A 24,829-nucleotide genomic window follows, 5' to 3' on the forward strand; every position below is an offset into this window, starting at 1 on the left:
GGAGCCATGAGCAGCTGGCGTGGGGTTGGGTGGGGGCACACCTGAAGGGGCTTTCTCAGGTACCCGCAGGGAGCCGCCTTGAACTTGGCTGGGTTCAGCCTGCCCCTCTCAGGGGGATGGCCAACGCCAGACCTATAAGTGATGCGGACCGAGCTCCAAAGTGAAGCCCCAGCAGAGCCTGGAACTTGTTGCTGGAGCACGTACCTGGTGATGGTCGGGGCTGGGGCTGGGCGCCCAAGAGGCTGGGACTACACACACACACACACACACACACACACACACACACACACACACACACACACACACACACACACACACACACACACATACACACACACACACACACACACACACACACTTCACTCCCCCCATTCCTCCTACCCTCCCTCAACCCCCCTCAGCTCCGCACTTCCCCTCCCCGCCCCACCCTTACTGAAGCCCAGTCCAGCCCAGCCAAGCCCAGCCCAGAAAGGGCCCATCGCTGTGATTGGTCAGTGGTTCTCTGCACCAGGAATTGAGACACAGGAGACGGGAAGGAAGGAAGAGGGTGGGTGGGGCGGGGAGAGGGATGAGGCTACTTTTATATCTACTCCCAGAGCTGGATGTCTGTTCACCATGGACATGGCCGGGTACAGCAGGTGGGACGGCAGCCTGGAGGAGGTCCCCGGAGGTATGAGCAATGGGGCTGCCTCACAGGTCCCCTGGGGTCCCTCTCTGACCAGTGGTTTGGGGTTTGATGGGAGAATGGAGAGGACCAGCCCAGAGAGGGCCTACGTAGTGAGTGCAGGAGAGACACCACAGGCCCTAGAGCCAGCTGAACCTGGATTAAAATGTCAACTCCGCCACTTAGGGGCTGTGTGACCACAGACAGGTTACCGTACCTCTCTGAATCTCAGTTTCCTGAGAGGAACCCAAGCATCCAGGGCTCAGTCCTCAGGGCCCAGGGATCCAGGGTGGTCCTGGTACCGGAGGAACTCAGGAGTCCATCCGTGTTATCCCAGGGCACTGGGGACGCTGGGGACAGAGACCCCTCCTCCTGGCCCTGGCTCTCTTGGTGGTCACAATCCTCTGGGCCCTCGTTCTGAGCGTCCTGTTTTCCAAGGGTGAGTGACTGGATGACGGGGGAGGTCGTGTCCAGCCCCCCTGGGGACATAGACCTTTTCTCCGTCCCTGAGCGCACCAGCCAGGTCCCAGGCCCTTGCCTGGGTCTGAGTGTGAACACGTCAGAACAGAGTTTGTGTGCACCCACGTGTGTGCATATGTGCCTGTGAATGTGTTTGTCCTTTGTCGGTGTGTGTGCACATCACGTGCGCTGCACGCCTGTCCACCCACTCTGTGTGTCCGGTGATCAGGGTCCCTGCACCCCTCGGGCCGCGGGGAGAGTTCCCGAGTCCCCCTCTCTCTGCAGCCTCCACAGAGCGCAGGGCGCTGCTTGGCCAGCAGGATCTGCTGAGGACAAACTGTACGTGCAGAACAGGGGCTCTTGGGTCCCCAAAGTTCGGGGGCGGAAGGGTCTTGGACCCTGGCGTCGGGGTAGTGGGTGGGTCGGTGGGGACCTCACAGTCTGCTAGGCTGGCCCTGGAGTTGGGCAGGGTCCTGTGAGTCCCCGAGGGTGACCTGGAGTGTGTGGGGTGGATGGGGGATCGTTCCAGCCTCGAAGCAGACGGCGGTGCTGGGTGTCCTGAAGGAGGAGGTCCGAGCCTGCAATAGCTGCTGTGAGACTGGTGGACCGAGGTTGCGGGGCTTGTGGCCGGGATTGGAGGAGGCGAGTGGGAGCTGGGCTCTGGCGTGTAGCGGGGGCGGCAGGCTGGTCTCAGATGTCCCGTCCCCATCCTCGCCCCCCTTCCCAGGCCTGGGGACTCAGGCGCAGCTGCAGACCGTGCACACCAAGCTTAGAGAGGCACAGTCGAAGCTGATCCAGCAGGAGAGCGCCCTGAAAGAACTGAGCGAGCGCGGTAGGGCAGGACATTGCCATGATCCCTGACCCCTCACCCCAGCTGTTACCCTACCCTTGATTCACCTCCGGACCCTTCTGTGACCCCCACCTGTCCTGTGATCCTGACCATAGACCCCAGTCGTGTCCTCCATCCTAACCCTGACCTCTGGACTCTGACCTTGACTGCAACTCCTAACCCCAACTGCAACTGGACCCTACCCAGCTATAACAGTCCTTGACCGTGATGTCATTGTTGTTGTTTTTTTAACATCTCTATTGGAGCATAATTGCTTTACAATTATTAGTTTCTGCTTTATAACAAAGTGAATCAGTTATACACATACATACAGTTATACATATACATATGTTCCCATATCTCTTCCCTCTTGCATCTCCCTCCCTCCCACCCTCCCTATCCCACCCCTCTAGGTGGTCACAAAGCACCGAGCTGATCTCCCTGTGCTATGCGGCTGCTTCCCACTAGCTATCTATTTTACGTTTGGTAGTGTATATATGTCCATGCCACTCTCTCACTTTGTCCCAGCTTACCCTTCCCCCTCCCCATATCCTCAAGTCCATTCTCTAGTAGGTCTGTGTCTTTATTCCCGTCTTACCCCTAGGTTCTTCATGATCTTTTTTTTTTTCTTAAATTCCATATATATGTGTTAGCATATGGTATTTGTTTTTCTCTTTCTGACTTACTTCACTCTGTATGACAGACTCTAGGTCCATCCACCTCACTACAAATAACTCAATTTCGTTTATTTTATGGCTGAGTAATATTCCATTGTATATATGTGCCACATCTTCTTTATCCATTCATCCGATGATGGACACTTAGGTTGTTTCCATCTCTGGGCTATTGTAAATAGAACTGCAATGAACATTTTGGTACATGACTCTTTTTGAACTATGGGTTTCTCAGGGTATATGCCCAGTAGTGGGATTGCTGGGTCATATGGTAGTTCTATTTTTAGTTTTTTAAGGAACCTCCATACTGTCTCCATAGTGGCTGTACCAATTCACATTCCCACCAGCAGTGCAAGAGTGTTCCCTTTTCTCCATGCCCTCTCCAGCATTTATTGTTTCTAGATTTTTTGATGATGGCCATTCTGATCGGTGTGAGATTATATCTCATTGTAGTTTTAATCTGCATTTCTCTAATGATTAGTGATGTTGAGCATTCTTTCATGTGTTTGTTGGCAACCTGTATGTCTTTGGAGAAATGTCTATCTAGGTCTTCTGCCCATTTTTGGATTGGGTTGTTTGCTCAATAACAAAAACAACCCAATCCAAAAATGGGTGCTGTCATTCTTGACCTTGGCAATGACTACGGAAGTGGATGCTGACCTTAACTGATCATGACCCTATTACTGATGCTGAGCCTAGCTATAATCTGGACTCCTTTTACCTCGCAGTGACCCAGAGCTTGGCTGAAGCCGGTAGGGACCGTGAGAACATCCGCACTGAGCTCTTCCGGGCGCTGGAAGGAGTCCGGCTCGGGAACAGTGAGCACGATCCGGAGGGGTGAAGGGGAGAGGAGAGGACAAGTGGATCCCGCCCTTGGGCCCCAGGGTTCCCTGATCCGCCTGGCCCCGCCCTTTGACCTTGGCCTGGTTTCAGTGGCACCGACCCTGAGCCCAGTGGTCCAACACTCCCCTCCCCAATCCTCACCATCTGCTCCATTTGGGAGCAAATCACCTCTTTGATCCTCGCCACCCTGCAGGCTCCTGCGAGGAGTGCCCCAAGTCGTGGCTGCCATTCCAGGGCTCCTGTTACCTTTTCTCCACCCAACGGGCCACGTGGGTGGAGGCGCAGCGCCACTGCGAGGGCGCCAGAGCGCACCTGGTGATTGTCGGGGGCCTGGATGAGCAGGTGCGCAGCTCCGGCTTTGGGGGGCGGGGGGGCGGGGAGAAGGAGTTTACCTGAGGGGGCGTGGTTGGGGGCGGGGCCGGACGGACGCGTGGCTCAGTCTCCCCTCTTGCCCAGGTCTTCTTAAGTCGGAACACTGGTGGCCGCGGTTACTGGCTGGGCCTGAGGGCCGTGCGCAGGGCGCGCAGGATCCAGGGCTACCAGTGGGTGGACGGAGTCCCGCTCAGCTTCAGGTGAAGGAAGGGACTTGGGGAGGCTGACAGTTCGGATCCTAGGAGAAGCGCTTCGGCCAGATCTCCGGGCCTCCTTAGGGATGGGCGGGCTATACCCCAGGAAGTGACTAGGGTTAAATTCTGGGGTTAGAAAGTTATATCCCAGGTGCGTGTGCTCAGGTTAGACCCTCAGGATGTCTAGGTTAGCCCCAAGCAATAAACAGGCTAGACCCCGGAAAGGAAGGCTGGACCCCATGGCCATCCTCAGCCTAGCCTCCCAGCAACACCCCCGCTAAACCACTGCAGCCACTGGAATCAGGGGGAGCCCAACGACTCGCTGGGGCGCGAGGACTGCATCATGATTCTCCGCACGGGGATGTGGAACGACGCACCGTGCGACAACAGGGACGACAGCTGGATCTGTGAAAAGAGGCTCAGCTGCTGACCTCCCCCAGTGCCCCAGAGTCACGCCCACTGGCACTTGTCCAATCGCCTGAGCCGCTCACCGTCCTGGCTCCGCCCACCTCCATTAATTTCCCACCCCACTCACAGCGTAGGCCAGTAACTGCACTCTGAGACCTCCGCTCCAGCCTCACTGCAACCCCTCACCCGTGGACCTCACCTAGTCCCCACCCGCCCCAAAATCTGAGCTCCCCAGCCCTGTGATCTGACCCTAGCGCCCTCCCTAACCAAGGTCAAGTAACTCAAGGATGGAGCTGTTTAATTTACTTTATTTACCATGCAGATGGAAGGCCTCAAAGAAGGGATTTTGAGAGCTTTCTTTGCAGCCCGAGGGAGCATCAATAAATGAGAAATGAATCTTGGCTCCTGGCTCTGGTTAGCCGTTCTAAGCTTTATCTCAGGGACTCTGATGTCACCCATGTGAGTGACCCTGACCTCAGGGGCCTATGATACCCCCCAAACCCAGTGGGTAACCTGCATTGGGCCAGGGGCTGTAGGGCACTGGGGACACAGGAATGAATCTGACCCCCATCCCTACCCCTGGGACAATGTGACCAGTGACTCGACTGAGGAATACATGATGCGTTTGAAGGAGCCACCTGTGTCCCCAGGGAGAGGAACTCTGCTGAGATGCTGCAGTGCTGGCCCTGTTCCTTGAGGAGACTGTCACCCTATTGTGGAGAGCCTGACACAAGGCCCTGAGACAGGTGGGAGAGGGGCTGCCCGGATCTGATGAGCATGTCCCTTTCGTCTCGGGCACCCAGGTTCTGTGGGATGTTCAGGAAATACATCCAGAGAAGATGGACCTTCCAAGAACAATGGGATTTCAGCACATGGAGCTGGGAAGGGAGGGCTTTGCAGATAGAGAGTGTTGGAAAGTGTAAGCTATGGCTGAACCCATTTGGGGGGTGTGGGGTGCACACAGCCTGGCGTTATCAACTGGAGACTTTTGATCTGAATTGACCCTGCACTCCCAAAGCTTCCTGCTCCTGTCTTGGGGACCTGGGGGCTCTCCCAGCATTTCCAGTGGAGACGGATCCAACTGTCCAACTGAGGGGAGTGACAGGCTAGCAGCTTTTAGTTCTGTGCAGAGCTGAGCCCAGAACGAAAGCTGCTCAGAACCCCCAAGCTGCCCAGCCCTGAGAGCATCCACGGAACAGGAACAGGAGGGAACAGCACCCCAACTCCCTGGCCAGACAGAATCTTTCAGTGCTGTAACCAGGAAACCCCCAACCCTTCTCTGAATCCTCTAACCTGCAGCGCAGGGGACTTCCCTGGCAGTCTAGTGGTTAAGACTCCACACTTCCACTGCAGGGGGTGCAGGCTCGATATCTGGTGGGGGAACAGAGATCCTACATGCCGAGTGGTGTGGCCATAAATAAATAAATAAATAAATAAATAAATAAATAAATAAACGCCAACCCAGAGCAAGGCATTGACCTTTCCCAGGAGCCATCTGACTTATGGATAGATAAAATACCTAGTAGACTGTTGACCAGACTGATGGATTTCCAGACAGTCAGCTTGGAAGAGTGTATGAGTTTCCTACTGCTGCTGTAACAAATGCCTGCCAACTCGGTGGCTTCAAACAATATACATCTATTCTACAGTTGTGGAGGTCAGAAGTCCAAGATTAGTTTCATTGGGACTTTCCTGACGGTCCAGTGGTTAAGACTCCATGCTTCCACTGCAGGGGCATGGGTTCGATCCCTGGTCGGGGAACTAAGATCCCGAATGCTGTGCAGTGCGGCCAAAAAGAGAAAATAAACAAACAAAATTAGTTTCACTGGACTGAAATCAAGGTCACGAGGGTCAGGCTCCCCCCAAGAAACTCCATGTCACCCAGCAATTCCACTTCTGGATAGATATCCAAAAGAACGGAAAGCAGGGTCTTGAAAAGATATTTGCATACCCATGTTCATAGCAGCATTATTCACAATAGCCAACAGGGAGAAGCAACCCAAGTGTCCATCAATGGATGAGTGGATAAACCAAACATACTCATCCATATAATGGAATATTATTCAGCCTTAGAAAGGAAGGAAATTCTGACACATATTACAGCATTATGCTGTGTGAAATAAGGACAAATACTGTTGTTTAATGGGTACAGAGTTTCAGTGTTGCAAGACGAAACAATTCTGGAGATCTGTTGCAGAACGATGCGAATATACTTAACACTCCTGAACTGTCCACTTAAAAATGGTTAAGATGGTACATTTTATGTTATGTTTATTTTACAACAGTTGAAAAAATTTTTTATTTTAAATGCACTTATTTCAAGCTTACAACTTGACAAGTTTTGAGAAATATATACAGATGTGTAAGCACCACTGCACTGCAGATCTAGAACATTTCCATCACCTCCTAAAATTCCTTCTTGTCCCTTCCCAATCAATCCTCCCCTCCTCCCCTCCCCCAGGCCACCACTGACCTGCTTTCCGTCACTATTGATGAGATTTGTCTTTTCTCAAATGCCATATACACTGAATCGTACAGTGTGTAGTGCTCTGTGCCTGGATTCTTTCTCTGGACATATAATGTTTTTGAGATTCACCCACGCTGTTGTAGTTTGTTTCTTTTCATTGCTGAATCATCTCCCATTGATCGGCTGGACCACCATCTGTGTATCCAGTCACCTGTTGACAGATGTTTGTGTTGTTTGAATGTGAGAGTATGAACCAAGCTACCGTGAATAATCTCATACAGCACTTTTTATGGATTTGAGTTTTCACTTCTCTTGGGTAAACACCTGGGAGTGGGTCAGATAGTAGGTAAGTGATTAAGTTTATAAGCCAAACAGTTTTCCAAAGTGGTTGCACCCTTTTTGCATCCCCAATACTCAGCGATGTCTCCAGGCTCTGGTGGCTCGGGGAGGGTATTTTTGACCCAAGAGAGGCTTTAGCCGTTCTAGAACCAGGTGGAGGTGCTTATCTAGAGAAGAGCAGGAGGGGCGGAAATGAGGCTGGAAATTGAAGCTGATATTGTGGGAAAGCAGGAAGCACGGGTTTACATGTGCCTGATAACACATGTTTTCACGGGAAGATGAGACAGGGCAGGGGGCTGGGAAGCGGGAGGTTGGGGAGGGGTCTCTGCCGTTTGGAACTACAGCCCCCTGAACAGAGACAAATAGAAGGGTTGTTGACTGCACCCCAAAGAGGGGCCTTCTGGGGGTGACAACAGTGGTGCTTCAGCAGACCGAGGAGGAGGTTGGCCAGAGAGAAGCTGGAGAGGGGAGAGCTGATGGGAGAGCAAGTCTCCGTGAACAAGGATCAATTTCTTTCATTCATTCATGCATTCAATGCCATCATTTTCTCACCCAGAAACATTTCTTGTGCACTTACTGTATGCCAGGCACTGGAGTTCCAATGGAGAACAAGAGGTAAAAATAACCTCTTGTTTTTTTACCTTAGACTGAGTGGAAGTAGCCACCCACAAAATCGTATAGACGCTATGAGCCCATTTATATGAAGTTCTAGAACAGGCAGAACTACTCAAGCTTGGAAAATTGTGGGCACAATCGTTCCCCGGGATCAGAGGCAGAGACTTCCTGAGAAGGGCCATGAAAGAACTTTCTGGAATGATGGAAACATTCTGTACCTTGATAGAAGTTTGGATTACCCAGGTGAATGCATTTGTCAAAGCTCCAAGAAAACACTGCTGGAATTTGTGTATTTCATCCTAAGTTATTTTACTCAAAAGGGAAAAAAGTTAGGAGAGCAGCCAGTGAACATTGACCTCTCGTTCACGGTCTGTGGGTTGGAGCATTTGGGAGGGGGATTTAGTATTGATATGTAGGGGGCTGGAGTGAGCTAATGTCTGCACCTTACTTTGAAATGCATGAAAAATAAAATGGATTGAGGGGTGGATGGATGAACAGATTTGTAATCAAGCAAATATAGACAGTGTTGATTGTAGAATGTAGGGATGGATTTTCATTCTAAAACTCAACTTTTCTGTCTGCTTGAACATTGTCATAATGAAATGTTGGGGTTCAGGTTGTGGTTGCTGCCTTCTTGGGGCTCACAGTCTGGCAGGTGATGAAGAGGAGGTGATGAGGAGAAATAGAAGGTGGTGTGCCCACGTGGTGAAATTGGAAGTGGAACATTGTGGAAAAGCAGTCCCCCCGCTCCCTGCACTTCTATCCTAAGGAGTGAGGAGGGGGAGGGAAAGCAGGGTCTGTCTTGGAGAGGCCAAAGGGGCTTGTGCTGGGAAGCAGGGGGTTGGGGGCAGAAGAGACCCCTTCCGGCCACCCTCTTACCCTTTCCCAGTAGGTGTTCCCACCAACAGCCCCCTGAGTGACCACATGACCCCATTGTCTGGGGCTGAGTCAGCAAATCAAAGATGACCTTGGAGCCCAGCCAGGGTTTCCTGGATGGAACGGCCCTATCTGTCACCCCGTTTTCCAAGGAAGTGAACTTGGGACAGAGTAGCTTGTCGTTTCCAACCTCCCGCATCCCTCCCCCCCAATTCCAGGACCCCCCCCCCCCCGGGATCCTGAGGCATCTTACTGGGTTGGCTGAGGTAGCTGGGGAAGCCCCTAGGGTAGGACAGAACACACACTCCTCCTGTCCCCTTGGCAGCCCCTTTGCCATCCACCTCACCACCCCGCCCCCAACTCTTCCCTCTCCTGTGTCCCCACGTCCACTCACAGATGGCTCAAATGGATGGATTTGACAGACGCAGACAGAAGGACCAGAGTCTAGAACCTGTGCTTGCCACTTACTCGATGGGTGAGCCTAGGCAAGTGACTTTGCCTCCCTGAGCCTCAGTTTTTGCATCTATCAAATGGGAACAATAATAACATCTACCTCCTCAGGTGCTGTGGTCAGCTGAACGATGACCCCCAAAGATGTTTCCGTCCCAATCCCTGGAACCTGTGAATAGGCAACCTGACAGGGTGAAAGGGGCTTTGCAGTTGACATTAAGTTAAGGATCTGGAGATGGGGAGATGATCGTGGACTACTCAGGTAAGCCCAGTGTTATCCCAAGAGCCCTTATAAGAGAAAGGCAGGAGGATCAGAGTCAGAGAAAGGTTGAAAGATGCTACACTGTTTGCTTTGAAGATGGAGGAAGGGGCCACAGGCCATTGAAAGTGGGGGGCCTCTAGAAGCTGGAAAAGCTAAGAAAACATTCTCTCTAGAATGTCCAGGAGGAGGGCAACCCTGTCCACGCCTTGATTTTAGCCAGTGAGACCTGTATTGGGCTTCTGACCTCCAGAACTGCAAGATAATACACTTACGTTGTTTAAAGCCAGCCAGTTTGAGGTAATTCCTTACAGCAGTCATTAAGAAACTCCTACAGATGTGATGTCTGTAAAGCACCTACTGTGTGCCTAGCCCTGAGCCACGGGCTGGGGACTCGGTGGTGACAACAGGCACTGCCCCTGCCCTTCTGGAACTCGTGTTCTAATGGGCACTGTGCAAGATATAAGCAAACCAGACACCTTCACAGGTGGGGGTCATAGAGACCATTGACAGGGTGACTGAGGGGCTAGGGGCCGCTTTAGCTGGGACCACTTCTCTTGGAGGGCAGAGAACTGGAGGATGAGGAAGGGCCAGCCAGAGGGCTCAAAAAACAGAAACGTGTGCAGATGTGGCTGGAGCTGAGCAAAGGAACAATGCAGGCAAGGAAGGTGCCAGCCACACAGGGCCCTGCTGGCTGCAGGGAGTTTTCTTCCAAGAGCCTTTGTGCTTTGTGGCGGGGGGCGGGGGAGGGTATTAATAATGGGAGATATGCGACATTGATGTGTTTCGGGAAATAGTGCTAACAGCGCTCCCATCTGTTGCTGGCTTCTCTCTATCCTGCGGAAGAGACTTTTTTTTTAATCGTGCCGAAGGACTTATGCACACAACAACCTACGTGAGAGAACTGTGCATATACCCACTTTACAGATGAGGAAACTGAGGCCCACAGGAGAAGGGGGTGGAGCTGGGACTCCGTGGCCTTCTCTCACCCACGCGGGTTGTGGGGAGTCACCCAGTCGGGGGAAGCAGTGACCAGGTATATCCAGAAGAGGGCAGCACTCCTACCGTCCTGACCAACCTAGGGAACCAGCCTGCAGAAGAGCCAGATGGAGCAGAAAAACCTCACCATCCTAGACCAAAGTCCTTAAGGTCTCGGGGCCTGGTCCCTGAGGGACTGAGGACCTGGGGTCCTGGATTTCTGGGTTCCTGAGGGTCAAGACTGGGATCTTGGGGAATTCGCTGGCGGCCCAGTGGTTAGGACCTGGCGCTTTCACGGCTTTCGCTGCCGTGGCTGGGATTCAATCCCTGGTCGGCAAACTAAGATCCCGCAAGCCATGCAGCATGGCCAAAAAACCGGGAATAAACAAACAAACAAACAAATAAATAAAACAGACCCAGTGTTAAAAAAAAAAAAAGACTAGTGTCTTGGCTTCCTGGGTCCCTAAGGGGCTGGGGGCCTGGATTTCTGGGGTCCTGAAAGTCAGGACTGGGGTCCTGAAATCCTGGATCTCCAAAGGGCTAGGGGCCTGGGTCACTGAGTGTGGGGCTTGGGGTCCTGGCTTCTTGGGTCCTTAAGGGTTTGGATTCCTGGGTCTCCAGGAAGCTCAGAGCATGGGTCCCTGAAGGTGGAGCCCGGGGTCCAAGATTTCTGTATCTCTAGGGGCTTGGGAGCCATCCTCTAGCCTGGTCCCCACACAATATCCCATCCTCTCAGAGAACCATGGGCAATGTCAGAGAGAAACCCCCGAATCTCCCGGTGTAGTCCTGGAATGCTCTCAGGATTCCCAGGATGGGCTGGCTCAGCCCCCCTGGTCCCTGGGGATGTGCTGGGGCCTGGAGGGGCTGGAGGGAGTGGGCATTGGGCCTGGGAGTCTCTCCAGAAGGAAGGATGTGGACAAGCCAGCCTCTGTGTCCCCCTCATCCTGAGACCCCCCCACCCAAGCCCTCGCCACCCACAACAGCACAAAAAAACAAAATCAGCCACGTGAGCTCCAGGACGTGATAGTGCAGAGCCAGCCGCTTCCCATCCCACACATGCCTTTCCTCTTCCTGCTGACCTGCTCTCTGTGTGGATGACGGTTGGGAAGGGGAGTAAGGAGGGGCACATTTGCCTGTGAGCTCAGAGCCCCTCCAGGAAGGGGGCCCAGGTCCTACCTGCGGGGAGCTCCGGGTCCCAGGAGAGGTCCACCTAACACAGATGGACTGGGTAAGGGGAATACAGAGGACTGTGGGGTCTCAGAGGAGGCCTCCAGCCCGGCCTCTGCAGTCAGGGAGGCCTCCGTGCAAACTGTCACTGCAGGCCAGCTTGGCACCCCAGGAGTGGCAGCTGCCAGTGCAAAGGCCCTGAGGTGTAAGAGTGCACCTGGGGAGTCTTGTAGGGAGTGGGGGTGGGGGAAGGTGTAGCCAGAGAGGCTGAAGAGCAGCAGGTAAAGCCCTTGAACTCCAGGCAGGGGAGGCGTGGAGGGTTGGAAGCGGGGGAAGATGTGGTCCTGTGGCTGATGGAGAGGGGACTGCCACCATTGTCCAGGAGGGAAGATGGTGACCGGGGGTGGGGTCGTGGAAGAGGAGAGACAGGACCAGTCAAAAGATAAGGAATGTGGCTGATGGGGTGGGGAGAAGGCAGGTGGTGGTGGGCAATGCTGTGCTCAGCCCGGGGCAGGGGTCGCAGCTGGGCCCACTCTACTTATCACACCAGCCCCCCTCGATTTCCTCCAACAGACCCTGCTGCCCAGGGGATCCCCAGGCGTGTGCAGAAGGGGCAGGTGACAGCTACACGGGGCCTTGCGGGCTCGTCTTTGCCCTTTGCAAGTGCTGTTTCCCCTGCTGGGGATCCCTCCCCCTATCCATGAGCTGGGGGTCTCATTCTCTGCAGGGGTTCCGGCTAAACGTCACCTACTCAGAGAGCTTTCCTGGATCACTATTTAAATAGTGCCTCTGACACCCCCTCCTCCTATCTCCTTTATGTCTCTGACATCCGTCACCATCTGACATTTGTCTGTCTCCCCAGAGAGAACGTCTCAGCTCCAAGGGTAGAGATTTTGTCCAGCTTGTTCATGACATCAGCCCCAAGGGCCCATCATGGTGTCCAGTGTCTCACTGAATGCATGAATGAATGAATGAGTGAGTGAATGACAGTGATGAAATAAAAATTCACATTTGTACTAAGCCTGGGCGTCTGGAGCCTGTGCTCCCCAACAAGAGAGGCCGCGATAGTGAGAGGCCAGTGCACCACGATGAAGAGTAGCCCCCACTTGCCACAACTAGAGAAAGCCCGCGCACAGAAACAAAGACCCAACACAGCAAAAATAAATTAATTAATTTAAAAATAAAGAATAAGGTCTTTGAATGCAGAGAATGTGCTTTAAAAAAAATTCACGTTTTAAGGGGAGACGAGAAAAATTTAAACATAAAATTTTTCCTCTGCCCTTTGGTCTCCTCCCTCGCCCTCTTGTGTGCATGGTGCATCTGCATTATGTGTGAACCAGACCTCCCCAACGGCAGAAATACCTACTCAACCATAAAGATCAATTTTCTCCCTCTGGCGCCAGCCCTGTAACTCCTTAGACGGTGACATTCCTTCCACAATCTGTAAGGGGTCACGGCGAGCCACCACTCGCCTTATAGGTGCAGACATCTTCGGTGAACTTTCCATACAATGCTAATATACCATTTTCCTTAAAGATAGAGATGGATGCTGAACAGACTGGTCAGACAACCTGGGGCGATCCTGGGCAGTACCTAATGGTAGTTCTCAGCTTAAATACTTACTTATGACCTTATTAATGCCACTAGCTATATTACTTGTATTCTGCCTCTTTCACCAGATTATTGTTTCTTGCATTATGAAATGTGTAATCGAGGGACTTCCCTGGTGGTGCAGTGGTTAAGAATCTACCTGCTCATGCAGGGGACATGGGTTCGAGCCCTGGTCTGGGAAGATCCCACATGCCGCGGAGCAACTAAGCCCGTGCACCACAACTACTGAGCCTGCGCTCTAGAGCCCACGAGCCACAACTACTGAAGCCCGTGCGCCTAGAGCCCGTGCTCTGCAACAAGAGAAGCCACCGCAATGAGAAGCCCACGCACCGCAGCAAAGAGTAGCCCCCGCTCGCCGCAACTAGAGAAAGCCCATGTGCAGCTATAAAGACCCAACACAGCCAAAAATAAATAAGTAAAATAAAATAAATAAATTTATTAAAAAGAAGACTTTAAAAAAATGTGTAATCGAGCCTCAGGTAGATTTAATCATGATTAGGTGACTTGAAACGGTTGATCAAATATATAGTCTTATAAGATCAGTGATTGTAATAGTGTAACTAGCTATGGGAAGAAGCAACAGAGGGAACCATTGCCTGGACCATAACGAGCTAGTAAGAGAGGTAGTCCAGAAGCTTTTGGCTACTGTAACAGTCCACTAATAGCACACTGAGTGGCTGTATCCATGAAATCTTCGCCAGACCTGGGAACGAGCATTCCTAGCACCATGGGACAAATTGGTCACGAAATGCCTCCCAAACTTTGGTCGAAATTAAGACCGAAAGGGAGGGGATTGTAACAGGATGAGGCGCTTTGTGCTGTAGGAAAATTGGCAGAACTGGCCCTCGGATAGACCGGGATTTCCAGGAGACAATTTTATGAACTCAGTTTCTTGCATCATCCCATCCTTAGGAAACCACTAAAACCATTAACTAAGATATCCGTTCCTCGAGAACAGCGGCAACCTTCTACCAAGATGAGTACTCAAATATGAAATAGGAAAAAGAATATATATGTACAACTGAGTCACTTTGCTGTATAGCAGAAATTAACACGACATTGTAAATCAACTATACTTCGATAAAATTAAAAAAAAAAAAAGATGAGGGACTTCCCTGGTGGTCCAGTGGTTAAGACTCTGTGCTTCTAAATCAGGGGGCGTGGGTTCCATCCCTGGTTGGGGAACTAAGATCCCACATGCCACGTGGTGCGGCCAAAAATAAAAAATTTAAAGTTAAAATTAATAAAAAGATGACTGCTCGATTGCACGAACCCCCCTTCTCCAAAATCACATCTATACTGGCCTCCTTTACCTCTTTGGAACAGCCCTCAGAGCTCTCTGAGAGACTGTCTCCCGGGTTATAATGCTCAGGTTGGCTCCAATAAAATTTTCCGTTTCTTTCTTAGATTGACTATTGATGAGTTTTTTCGTCGCATGAACGAGCGATGCACAGGAGATGCACGGGGTTGAACAGAGATGTGGGAAGTAGCAAGGATTGGGGGTGATTGAAGCCGGGTGGTGGTACAGAGGTGAAGGGAGAGGTCCTAAGGGGAAACTGAGGCCTGTGGGGGATGGGGGGTTGGGGGGAGGGGGGCCAAGTCCAGCCCTCCTCCCCTCCTCCAGCAGGAGGGCTGCTGGAGGAGGGCCCTGCTTCTGTCCATCAAGCCCTCTTTGGAAACAGTTCTGCAGAAGACCGGTAGAGGGCGTACGTGTGTGTCTGTATGACCATGTACTTGCGCGTGTGCGTGTGTGTTGCCTATCTGTGGTGTGTGTCTCTGTGCGTTTTATGTATGTTTCGGTACACTTATATGTGCATTTGTGTTTATGTGTGCATGTGATTACGTTGTGTGTATCTGTGTGCACATTGGGTGCGTCTATCTTGCATCTGTAGTCCCACTGTGTGTTGTCTCTGTGTGTTTAAGTTGTGTGTGTGTGCTGTGTGTACCTCTGCATTTCTGTGTATTTGTCCGTGTCTGTGTATATCTATTTGTATGCGTTGCGTACGTGTGTGGTTTGGTGGTATCCTGTGGTCTGTATCTTTGTGTGTGTGTTGTGTAGATGCCTCTGGGTTGTGTCTGTGTGCACGTGGGGCATGTGCAGTTTTGCATTGTGTAGGTATCTGTGGTTGGATAGTACTGTTTGTCCGTGTGTCTGAATCTTTTTTTTTGTTTTTGCAGTACACGGGCCTCTCATTGTTGTGGCCTCTCCGTTGCGGAGCACAGGCTCCGGACGCGCAGGCTCAGCGGCCATGGCTCACGGGCCTAGTGGCTCCGCGGCATGTGGGATCTTCCCGGACCGGGGCACGAACCCGTGTCCCCTGCATCGGCAGGCGGACTCTCAACCACTGCGCCACCAGGGAAGCCCTGTCTGAATCTTTGTATGTGTGTTGTGTGGATGTCTTTGCATGTTGATTTGTGCTTTTGTGGTGTGTGTGTGTGTGTGTGTGTGTGTGTGTTGTGTGGGTGTCTAAGTTGAGTCTTGGCAGGAACCTAGCATCACGCAAGCCGTCGAGTCCCAGTTAGAACATGTAGGGCCACTGGGCACCACTATGGCCTAGGGCTGGGGCGCCTGGGCCTGCAGAGTTGTCAGAAGCTCGGAAACTCCAGATTCCATCACAGGCCCAGCCTCTATCCAGAACCCCGTCCTGTGGCCTCCCCGCAGCCCAGCAGGACTTGTTCCCAAACTTTCTCCTCCTCGTTCCTGTGTCCTCACCGCCCAGCTGTCGACCCACACTGGTCATTTTCCATAGCATCTTCCAAGCACCCACCCCCACGTCCCTCCCATCATAAAGGCTATCTCATCTCAAACCTACCTGCTTCTCTCCATCCCCATTGCCACTGCCCCAGGCCACCTCCTCTGGCTCCTGGATGAGGTGACAGCTCCCCGCAGTGTCCCCACCCCCCACCTGGCCTCCATGAAAGTCCCCCAGGGTCCCCACCCCCCAGGCCTCCTGCCATCTTCGCCCACCCACTGGCCCCCAGTGACTTCTCTCTGTTGCCCACCTGACAACTTTCTCCCCTGCTAAAAATGTTCCTCGTCTGTCACTCAGCAAAACGTGCAGTGGGTTCAGGTCCCCACAATTAGCCCTGATCAAGGTTGAGAGGGACATTTGGGGGCCCAGAATGAACAGCCTCAGGCCACCAGAGTCATTCATTCAGTAGACATGTACTGAGGGCTACCTGTCCTCAAGCTGGGGACACAGCATGACAGATGAGGTAACACGGTGCCTGCTCTCTTGGAGTGCACGGTCCGGGGACATTCCAGCCAGGTCCCTCCCTGCTCGGTGGACAGCCTGGCCTAGTCCTGGTTGGTAGGTGGAACACGGGGGCACAGGTGGACGTCTTCCTGAGAGGCAGAGCATCAAGCCTGGAGTTGGAAAGCAGCCCATCCAGGAGTTTGGCCCAGGGCGTTCTCCCACCGAGAATCCCTGGGCACAGTGGTTGAGAGTCCGCCTGCCGATGCAGGGGACACGGGTTTGTGCCCCGGTCCGGGAAGATCCCACGTGCCGCGGAGCGGCTGGGCCCATGAGCCATGGCTGCTGAGCCTGCGCATCCGGAGCCTGTGCTCCGCAACGGGAGAGGCCGCAGCAGTGAGAGGCCCGTGTACCGCAAAAAAACAAAAAAACACACACTTGTTCAGGTCTTGGCCAAGGGCGTGGTGGGGGGAAGCGAAAATGTGAAGAAATTTTCCCCTCCAAAGTCCTGAAGGGCTTTCATTGGGGTGGCGGGAAGTGTGAGGAGTGATCAAGAGACCAAGGGTGGTGGGCAAAAGGGCAGTTTGCCTGAAATGTAGTTATTTTCCTTTGTCAACAAGGAACGTGTGTTCAGGTAATGGGATCATGTGTTTAGAGATGAACCGCAAACTATTTTAAGCACCCAGATGACTTTCAAGTGAGCCTGCCTGTTTCCCCTTGAGAACCAGGTCTCTAAGGCCAGGGTTCTCAAAGTGCGGCCCCTGGAGTTAACAGAAGTTCCTAGGAACTTGTTAGAGATGCAAATCCCCGGCTCACCCCAGACTTGCAGCATTGGAAACTCTTGGGGGGTGGAGGGGGGCAGCCGCCCCAGTGTGCCCACAGGAATCCCCTGGGGACCTCGCTAAAATGCAGACTCTGAGTGGTTACTCTGGGGTGGGCCTGAGGGTCTGCATTTCCGACAGGCTCCTGGAGGATGCTGACACTGAGGCCCGGGACCACACTTCTGAGTAGCAAGGGTTTAAAAAAAAAAAAGGGTTGGGGACTTCCTTAGTGGTGGTTAAGAATCCTCCTGCCAACGCAGGGGACACGGGTTCGAGCCCTGGTCCGGGAAGATCCCACATGCCGCGGAGCAACTAAGCCCGTGCGCCACAACTACTGAGCCCGCGTGCCACAACTACTGAAGCCTGTGCGCCTAGAGCCCATGCTCTGCAACGAGAAGCCACTGCAATGAGAAGCCCGCACACCACAACGAAGAGTAGCCCCTGCTCGCCGCAACTAGAGAAAGCCCGTGTGCAGCAACGAAGACCCAACGCAGCCAAAAATAAAATAAATAATTAAAAAGAAAAAGGTGTGGAGGGTTGACAAACAACCACCCTCTGTCTGTTTTCTAGACACGCAGCTACACCCACTCCTTAACCTACTGCTGTCTACAGCGCAAAGTAGTCGGACAGAGGCTGCTGGGTGCAAACTATTCACCCTCTGGTCCTTTACAGAAAAACTGTGCCAGCCCCTGGTCTAAAGGAGTCTCCCTTGGCCTGATCCCTCCACCCTGATACCCCCCCCCCCTCAGCCGAGGGATGGCCTCCAACTGCGATTCCGGAAGGTGCCAGCATTCTCCCTACTGCAGCCATACCAGCAGCTCCTTGGGCCTGGTTTATCTTCCCTCTGCCCCCACCCCACCTCCCCATCGTACTATAAACACGCTTGGGGGGGTCTTCCCTGGTGGCCCAGTGGTTAAGACTCCACGCTCCCAAGGCAGGGGGCGCGGGTTCGATCCCCGGTCAGGGAACTAGATCCTGTGGGCCGCAACTAAAAGATCCCGCGTGCCGCAACTAAGACCCTGGAGCAGCCAAATAAATAAATAAAATATTTAAAAAATAATAATAAAAAATAAACACGCTTGGGCCTTGGCATCCCTCAGCAGCCTGAGGCAGGGGCCTGGGTCAAGGTGGGTGTTTTTGTTGTCTGGCCACGCTGCGGGGCTTGCGGGGTCTTAGTTCCCTGACCAGGGATTGAACCCGCACCCTCGGCAGTGAAAGTGTCAAAGCGCCGAGTCCTTACCACTGCACCGCCAGGGAATTCCCGGGTCAAGGTGTTGAGCGGATCTCTGAGGCCCTCACACAAGACACAAGACACGCTTGGGAAGGGGGCTATCTTCATCCTTTATCGGAGGGAGGGGGGGCGAAATCAGCGGCCCTCCAGGGCCCGGTCTCGGGCGATGACCGCCTCCTCGAACTTGATCATGAGCGTGGTGCCCTTGTGCCAGTGCGCCGTGACCTTGGCGGGGAAGCCACTGTGCGTGAGCACCGCCTCCACGATGCCAGCCGTGAAGCTGGCGCAGTTGAGCGTGCTGTTCTCCTTGGGCACGGAGATGTAGGTGTTGATGAGCGGCTCCCGCTCGATGATGTAAAAGGTGCGGGCGTCGTCATTGGCCTGCTCCAGCTTGTCGGCCTCCTTGCCGAAGAGCGCCTTCCACACGGCGCCCTTAACGAAGAGCAGGGCGCCCAGCACCTTGGTTTCGCGCCGGGCGCCCTTTTCGCGAGCCACCAGCGCATCCAGAACGCGGGCGCCCACCTGGCGGCCTAGCGCGGCCAGGCGAGCCTGCAGCTCCGCCACAGAGAAGACGCGGCTCTGGCAGTGCTGCACCAGCTCGGAGAAGAGCAGCGCGAAGGCGCTCAGGCTCACCTCGGTGCGCGGCCGGGCCAGCGCGCGCTCCAGCAGCGCCGACTTCCCGCGCGTGAAGCGCGCCTCCATGCCGCCGCTGCCCTGCGGGGAGACGAGAAAACGTGGGTGTCAGAGGCGGGAAGGAGCCCCTCTCTACCACCTCCCTTGTGCGCTCCATCAGTGATTTCCCACGTGGGAAGAGATGAGTAGAAGGAAAGGAGGTACCCACCTGTGCGTAAAGCATACCTCCGTTACGCCTAGCCAGCCACGGCCAAACGGGAGACGGGGTAGGCTTGTACCCTAGGCTAGGAGAGGATTTCGGAGGGAGGGGGGTGGAGGGGGAAGGTGGGAGGAGAGACAAGAGGGGGAACAGAAGGGGGCGCTCGAAACCACCCCCCCTCGAGTTCCAGGTGACCCTTGTGCGTTCAAAGCACCGACCTAAGCCCTCCGCCGCCTGTACGAGTAATCAGAAAACTAGTGCGCGGGGAGGGGGGCGTCAAACCTAGGGCAGGAAGGGGACGAGGATGGGGGGCCGTGAGCGTACACTGGCAGCTATCCCTCCCCCCGCCATGCGCTCCAGCAGCAACAGCGCTGACTTCCCTGGGTGAAGAGAACTTCCCTGCCTCTCCCCTGCGGAGTCAGAGAAACTGGGAGAGAGGAGTAGGGGGTGTGTGGAGACCAACGGCCAGAAGGGTTGGGAGCTTGGGGAACAGGCAAGACACATGGAGCAAGCCAGGAGAGGATGTTGGGAACCCTTCCAAACCCGCACCCTCGGGCAGCACCAATTTGTCATGCACGAAGCATGCCTCTTTGAGTGGGCCTGCGTTTGTAAAAAGACTGGGGGGGGCGGCCAGAGAAGGCGTTGGGAACACCCCACCCGCGTGCTTTCCAGAAAGGTAGCTGCACCGTGGAAAGAGGGAGGGGGCGGACTGTCGGATCCGGGGGTTATAGGGGAGCCAGGAAGGGGCGCAGTGATCCTCCCATCACAGGGCGTGAAGCCACAGCTGTCGGTGGCGAGAGACCCGGAAGGGGGTTGCTGGGAGAAAATCCCTAAGAGGTGCTGAGACCAAAAAAAAAACCAAAAAAAATGTGGATCAGCGATGGGAATGGCAGCGGATGGGGCGGGAGGGGGGGAATCCCAAGGGCTCTGAGACACACACACCCCTGCTAAGGGTGGGGTCGGGAGGGGTAACTGAGAACCCCGCCCCACTACGCAGGGACCTGGCCAGAAGCCGGAAGGGTCTGGGGTTGCTGAGAGGGTCCCAACCAGGTCTGCGTGGGGGATGAAAAGACCAGGAATCTCAGGAGCTCCAGGACGCCCCTGCCCCGGTGCGCAGCTGCCTACATGGGGGCCGCCCAGCGCGCGAGAGGGGAGGGGGAGTGTTGAGACCCCTCCACCCACCTGCCATAGGGTTGGTGAGCTAAGCCGTGGAAAGACCGAGATCCCGCGACCCCGGCCCCGGCGTGGACCAGGCAGAGGGACCGGGAAGGAGCCCACCCTCCTCGTGGTCCCCCGGGGTGGGCCGAAGAGGGATTCCGGGGATCGTGGACGCCAAGACCCTGACCCAGGACCCAAAGACCCGCGGAGAGGGGTTGGGGAGCCGACGCGGCACGGCGCCGGGAGGGGTGGTGGCGGGCGGGGTCTCACCGGGACTTGCGGCAGCCGATTCGGCCGAGCTGCTTTACGGCGCCGCAAAAGGGCCGGCGTGCGCAGGCGTCGAGGCGGGACGGGCGGGGCGCGCTCTGTGATTCCCGACAGTGGCCGCACGGGGGCGCGCGTGTCCGTGCGGCCCTACAGAGGGGTGCGGCCCGGGCCAGGGGCCTCGCTGGCCTTGGTTGGCCCGTGATCTGTCTGGGACAGTGGCACGGGTCGTCCATCTGCTCAGGAGCACACATTTGATGATGGGCACACGTCTCTGTCTTGGGAACATGTGCGTCCTTGGGCATATGTCTACTTGTCTCGGGGGCACACGTACGCCCATGCACACACACTCACCTGTCTTAGGGACACACATATGTCCATGCGAACATGTCCACTTGTCTTAGGGTCCATGCGCATGTCCGTGGGCACAAGTTCTCAGAGGACGTACATCCATGAGCCGTGGGCATAGTACACTTAAGGGCATATGCCCTCATGAATACATGCCCTGTGGACAGATACATTCCCGAGCACAGTACATACTCAGGGGCTCATACATTCGTGGGCCCATGAACACTTAGGGAGACATTGGACATCTCAGGCCACAGACCCTCATGGGCACACACTCAGCGGCGCAGGGACTCAGTCGCTCCCAGGGTACACATTCATGGACACACTGGGACCCACTGCAGACATTGGTTCTCATGCCCCCTCGTGCCCCCAGGGTTCCTGGCATTACGTCCACGTGTTCACCGTGTGACCTTTCTCATTCTCCGAGTCTGAACACTTACAGACCCTCCCTACCAGGTTCCAAAGCTCCCCAGCCACACCAATAACAGATCTGAAAGCCGCGTTGTTTCCCCTTGGCTTTATCATCATGAATCACGGAATGTGAGTGCAGAAACAAATGGACACATGCGGGTCCACGCTCTGAACACCCTCAGTGGCATAATCAGGCACACTCGTGTTGACACACACCTGTTCAGGCCGGCACAGCGTGACAGGTGGGTGTGACAGGGCACACACCCACAATTACAGTGATACATTCCCATGGTGTGCCCACCCCACCCATTCACGCCTCCATCACACAACATCCCGCAGGACACACATGTGTTTACACTGAAATGGGCACGTGTAACACGTGTCACCAACACCCACACCCACAGTGACACACTTCTGTGGTCGCCACAGCCACCCACGGTGACATGCATTACACTCACAACACACCACAACACACGTGTGCATCACATGTGCAGTGACATAGGGGTGCACACCATACTCGCTGTGACTCCCACCTTCAACATTCACCCATAACACCTTCCTGTGGGAAACACGGAAATACCCACCCTCCATGAAGTGCTTACCCCGACACACGAGCACATAGGCACACACGCAACTCCACAACACATTCACCAAGACACGTGATTTTCTACACGTGGGTTAAACCGCAGCTTCAGACCAGGCTGGGAGCCCTATTTTCCATCTTCACTGAGAGGTGCTATCTTGTCCTCCGAGGTGTAGCCAGGACTTTGATGTCTTTTCTTTTATTGAGGTGTGGGCTCTGCGGGGTGGGGGCGGGGGCGAAGGGTGGAGATCCGAGGTCAGACAGATCCCACTCTTGAAAGAGAATCTGGGGCCAAATCCAAGGGGGCCCCTCATCCGCCTCCCCTGGGCCCAACTTACGTGGATTTAGCATCTTCAGCGTCTGGAGGATTTTCTGTAATGTAGTCCTGATTTGGTTCATGTCTGAGGCTGGGTAGAGACGGGAAAAAGTGGAAGTGGGCCTTTCTTAGCTTTACTGGAAGCCTTCTCCCTGCCCGGCCCCCAACGTGGGGTGCCACACAGCCCATGTACTTGGAGTTCCCATGCATTTATATTCTCCCCAAGTGACTTGGAGGGTGACATCCATCACCTCTCCAAACCTTGTGCTCTGGAAGGGCGGGACCCTTGCTGTCCCCTCCCCCGACTCCCCAGCACCCAGCCCAATATTGGGCATGGAGGCAAATTCGCCCAGTGGAGATCTATAAGGGCACCTGTCGCCAGCGTCTTCAGTTTCTGGTTCCCTTCATGGACCTTGCTCTTGACCGTGTCAATGCCCTGCTTGACAGCGTTCCAGCGCTTCTTCTCCTCATCCTGGCACTCTCCCACCGAAAGAGAGACTGAGGATGTGGGTCAGGGATGTCTGTGTCACCTCTGCTCTCCCTACCCCCACCCCGACCCAGGTCCTTCCCTCACCCTTCTGGAGCTCCGTTCTCAAGACCAGCAGCTCCTGGGACATCTTGGAATCTGTTCAGGATGGGGTGGGGAGGCAAGAAAACCTTAGAATCGCCTCAGGTCTGCAGTTGGGAGCAGCGCTGGACCGCCCCAGCTCCTGGGAACCCCTCCACACTGCCCCAGCCCCTTCCTCCACCACCAAAACAGAACAAGACACCTCACTCACTCTTCACCAGGACAAAGGCTAAGAGGACGACGCAGGACAGAGCGAGGAGAACATACAGGCTCATCGTGGCTCTAGGCAACCAATGGGGGACCTGGGCAGGGTTGGAGGCTGGCTTGGACTGGGCTGGAACAGGGGTAGAGGCAGGACAGGTCATCTCCAGGGCCCAACACTGCCACTCAGACCATCAACACTGACTGTAACACCGGCGACAGCTCTTCACCTATACCCACTGTTCCCGATACCATAAGCAGCTGTGGCCATCAACAACACTGCCACCAACATGCACCCTGGCCAGTGCCACAAGCAGCTATCGCTAACACTGTCACCATCATGCCCCCCTTAACATCCCTGTCACCAACACCCACCAACATCAATGCCCGTTGTTGCCAGCATTGTTTCCATCACCAGGACCTCGTGAGCACCCTCATCAGCTCTATCTAGGTGGTTCTGTCCCGATCCACTACGTGGTCCCCTACTCACCGTCACCAACACCCAGACCTTCACCAGCACCTCCACCGGCACAATCACACCATCATCATCACCACCTCCTCAAAGCCACCCCCCCCCACCGCTGTCCCACACAAGCCTTGATGTCAGCACACCCCACCCCATTGGCCCTGACCTCCACACACGGCCCCTTGTCCCTCCCACGGGCCCCTCCCAAGGCTGTGTGATGTGGGCTAGTGGGCGGCTGCTTACCCTTGTTCTTGGGTGGTGAGTGACTGCCTTTTGGCTGGTGCTGGGTTTTGAAGGTGATATTCTCATAGGCAGGGTCATCTGCACCTGTGGGCAGGTCAGTGAGAGGGATTGAAGAAAACTGCCGAGAGCGCTGGGGCAGGGGTGAGGGTGGGAGAGGGGCCTCAGACGTCTTGGTTCACGGGGCACTGCGCTCAACAAGCTTCTGGGTGTAAAGATAAGGAGTGGGGAACTCAGATCTCCATCTTGATTAAGCGGAGAGGATGTGAGTGAACATTCGGGTGATAAACAGACACAAACACACTTTGGGTGGGGGAAGGAACCCTCCGGCCCCCACTTTCAGCTCTGTACCTCTCCCCTCCCCACCCAAGGTGTCTAACCTTCGTTGGCTGGGGACCCCCGTTTCTTGTTTTTGAAGGCTGCCGCCTGCATCTTGATCTCCTGGTTCATCGAGATTTCCTCAGCCTCCGTAGTCCCCAGCCTACCAATTTGTCTACGCACAACCCCACCCACTAGAAAGTGTCTGGGAAGATGAGGACGTCTCTGGGTTGGGGTGGAGGAGAGGAAAGAGAGGTCAGCCTCCTCTTTCGGGGATGCAGGACCCTCCCACCCTGGGACATTCTCACCCCAACCTGGAGAGGGATCTTAGGAGACCAGTGGTCTCAGGGGGGACCAAGAAGAGATGCCCATAGACCCAGAAACAGAATCGGATGGTCAGGAACTTGCAATATACAAATGTATCAAATCAACATGTTGTACATCGTAAACTTATGCAATGTCATATGTCAATTATATTCAATAAAATAATTTTTCTTAAAAAAGAGGATGGTCAGGAACTTTACAGGAAGCTGCGTGTGTGTGTGTGTGTGTCTACTTGGATAAACCTCATCCTCCCATCTCCTCTTGCTCTCATGGGAAATGCTGTGGCACCCCAGAGTCCCACCGTTGGGGGCAGGGGCATCCAGCCTTGGAGGCAGGATTCCTAGGTCCC

The 24,829-nt window shown here is 54.4% G+C and overlaps 3 protein-coding genes across 8 annotated transcripts; 1 reads left to right on the plus strand and 2 right to left on the minus strand.

The window, feature by feature from the left end:
- The first annotated feature begins 556 nt into the window (after window positions 1-556).
- Window positions 557-5,874, plus strand: CLEC4G (C-type lectin domain family 4 member G). 4 transcript variants are annotated; one of them, XR_014296525.1, is made up of 10 exons: window positions 557-670; window positions 1,002-1,103; window positions 1,409-1,462; window positions 1,653-1,715; window positions 1,851-1,955; window positions 3,355-3,444; window positions 3,663-3,811; window positions 3,926-4,041; window positions 4,327-5,362; window positions 5,462-5,874. XR_014296525.1 is itself a non-coding variant. In XM_082651355.1 (9 exons), the coding sequence occupies exons 1-9, from the start codon at window positions 616-618 to the stop codon at window positions 4,463-4,465; spliced, it is 873 nt and encodes a 290-aa protein (XP_082507481.1). In that variant the 5' UTR covers window positions 557-615; the 3' UTR covers window positions 4,466-5,874. The 4 variants fall into 4 exon arrangements, 2 of the variants coding, with proteins under 2 accessions (XP_082507481.1, XP_082507482.1); XR_014296526.1 differs by having other exon boundaries at window positions 4,327-5,189; XM_082651355.1 differs by having other exon boundaries at window positions 4,327-5,874.
- A 12,675-nt stretch (window positions 5,875-18,549) lies between these two features.
- TRAPPC5 (trafficking protein particle complex subunit 5) lies at window positions 18,550-20,748 on the minus strand. 3 transcript variants are annotated; one of them, XM_082652439.1, is made up of 3 exons: window positions 20,712-20,734; window positions 19,293-19,368; window positions 18,550-19,165 (listed from the first exon to the last, which is right to left on the minus strand). In XM_082652439.1, the coding sequence occupies exons 2-3, from the start codon at window positions 19,305-19,307 to the stop codon at window positions 18,587-18,589; spliced, it is 594 nt and encodes a 197-aa protein (XP_082508565.1). In that variant the 5' UTR covers window positions 19,308-19,368; window positions 20,712-20,734; the 3' UTR covers window positions 18,550-18,586. The 3 variants fall into 3 exon arrangements, with proteins under 3 accessions (XP_082508565.1, XP_082508566.1, XP_082508567.1); XM_082652440.1 differs by lacking the exon at window positions 19,293-19,368 and having other exon boundaries at window positions 20,712-20,748; XM_082652441.1 differs by lacking the exons at window positions 19,293-19,368; window positions 20,712-20,734 and adding an exon at window positions 20,466-20,598.
- Window positions 20,749-22,239: 1,491 nt separating this feature from the next.
- Window positions 22,240-24,324, minus strand: MCEMP1 (mast cell expressed membrane protein 1). Its single transcript, XM_082652235.1, has 7 exons — window positions 24,219-24,324; window positions 23,842-23,925; window positions 23,143-23,265; window positions 22,938-22,988; window positions 22,736-22,861; window positions 22,386-22,454; window positions 22,240-22,263 (listed from the first exon to the last, which is right to left on the minus strand). The coding sequence occupies exons 1-7, from the start codon at window positions 24,286-24,288 to the stop codon at window positions 22,247-22,249; spliced, it is 540 nt and encodes a 179-aa protein (XP_082508361.1). The 5' UTR covers window positions 24,289-24,324; the 3' UTR covers window positions 22,240-22,246.
- Between the last annotated feature and the right edge of the window lie 505 nt (window positions 24,325-24,829).

Source organism: Grampus griseus (assembly GCF_964374135.1).
Source record: "Grampus griseus genome assembly, chromosome: 3".
Lineage (NCBI taxonomy): Eukaryota > Metazoa > Chordata > Mammalia > Artiodactyla > Delphinidae > Grampus > Grampus griseus.

What these genes read in the sequence shown, in the direction of transcription:
- CLEC4G (XM_082651355.1), top strand. Translation starts at nt 616, where the DNA reads ATGGACATGGCCGGGTACAGCAGGTGGGACGGCAGCCTGGAGGAGGTC. An exon ending in AGGAGTCCGGCTCGGGAACA is followed by an intron (nt 3,445 to 3,662) that starts GTGAGCACGATC and finishes GCCACCCTGCAG; the next exon opens with GCTCCTGCGAGGAGTGCCCC. An exon ending in TCGGGGGCCTGGATGAGCAG is followed by an intron (nt 3,812 to 3,925) that starts GTGCGCAGCTCC and finishes CCTCTTGCCCAG; the next exon opens with GTCTTCTTAAGTCGGAACAC.
- MCEMP1 (XM_082652235.1), bottom strand. Translation starts at nt 24,288, where the DNA reads ATGAACCAGGAGATCAAGATGCAGGCGGCAGCCTTCAAAAACAAGAAA. An exon ending in GGGGTCCCCAGCCAACGAAG is followed by an intron (nt 23,926 to 24,218) that starts GTTAGACACCTT and finishes ACCTGCCCACAG; the next exon opens with GTGCAGATGACCCTGCCTAT. An exon ending in CTCACCACCCAAGAACAAGG is followed by an intron (nt 23,266 to 23,841) that starts GTAAGCAGCCGC and finishes CCCCTGTTCCAG; the next exon opens with CCCAGTCCAAGCCAGCCTCC.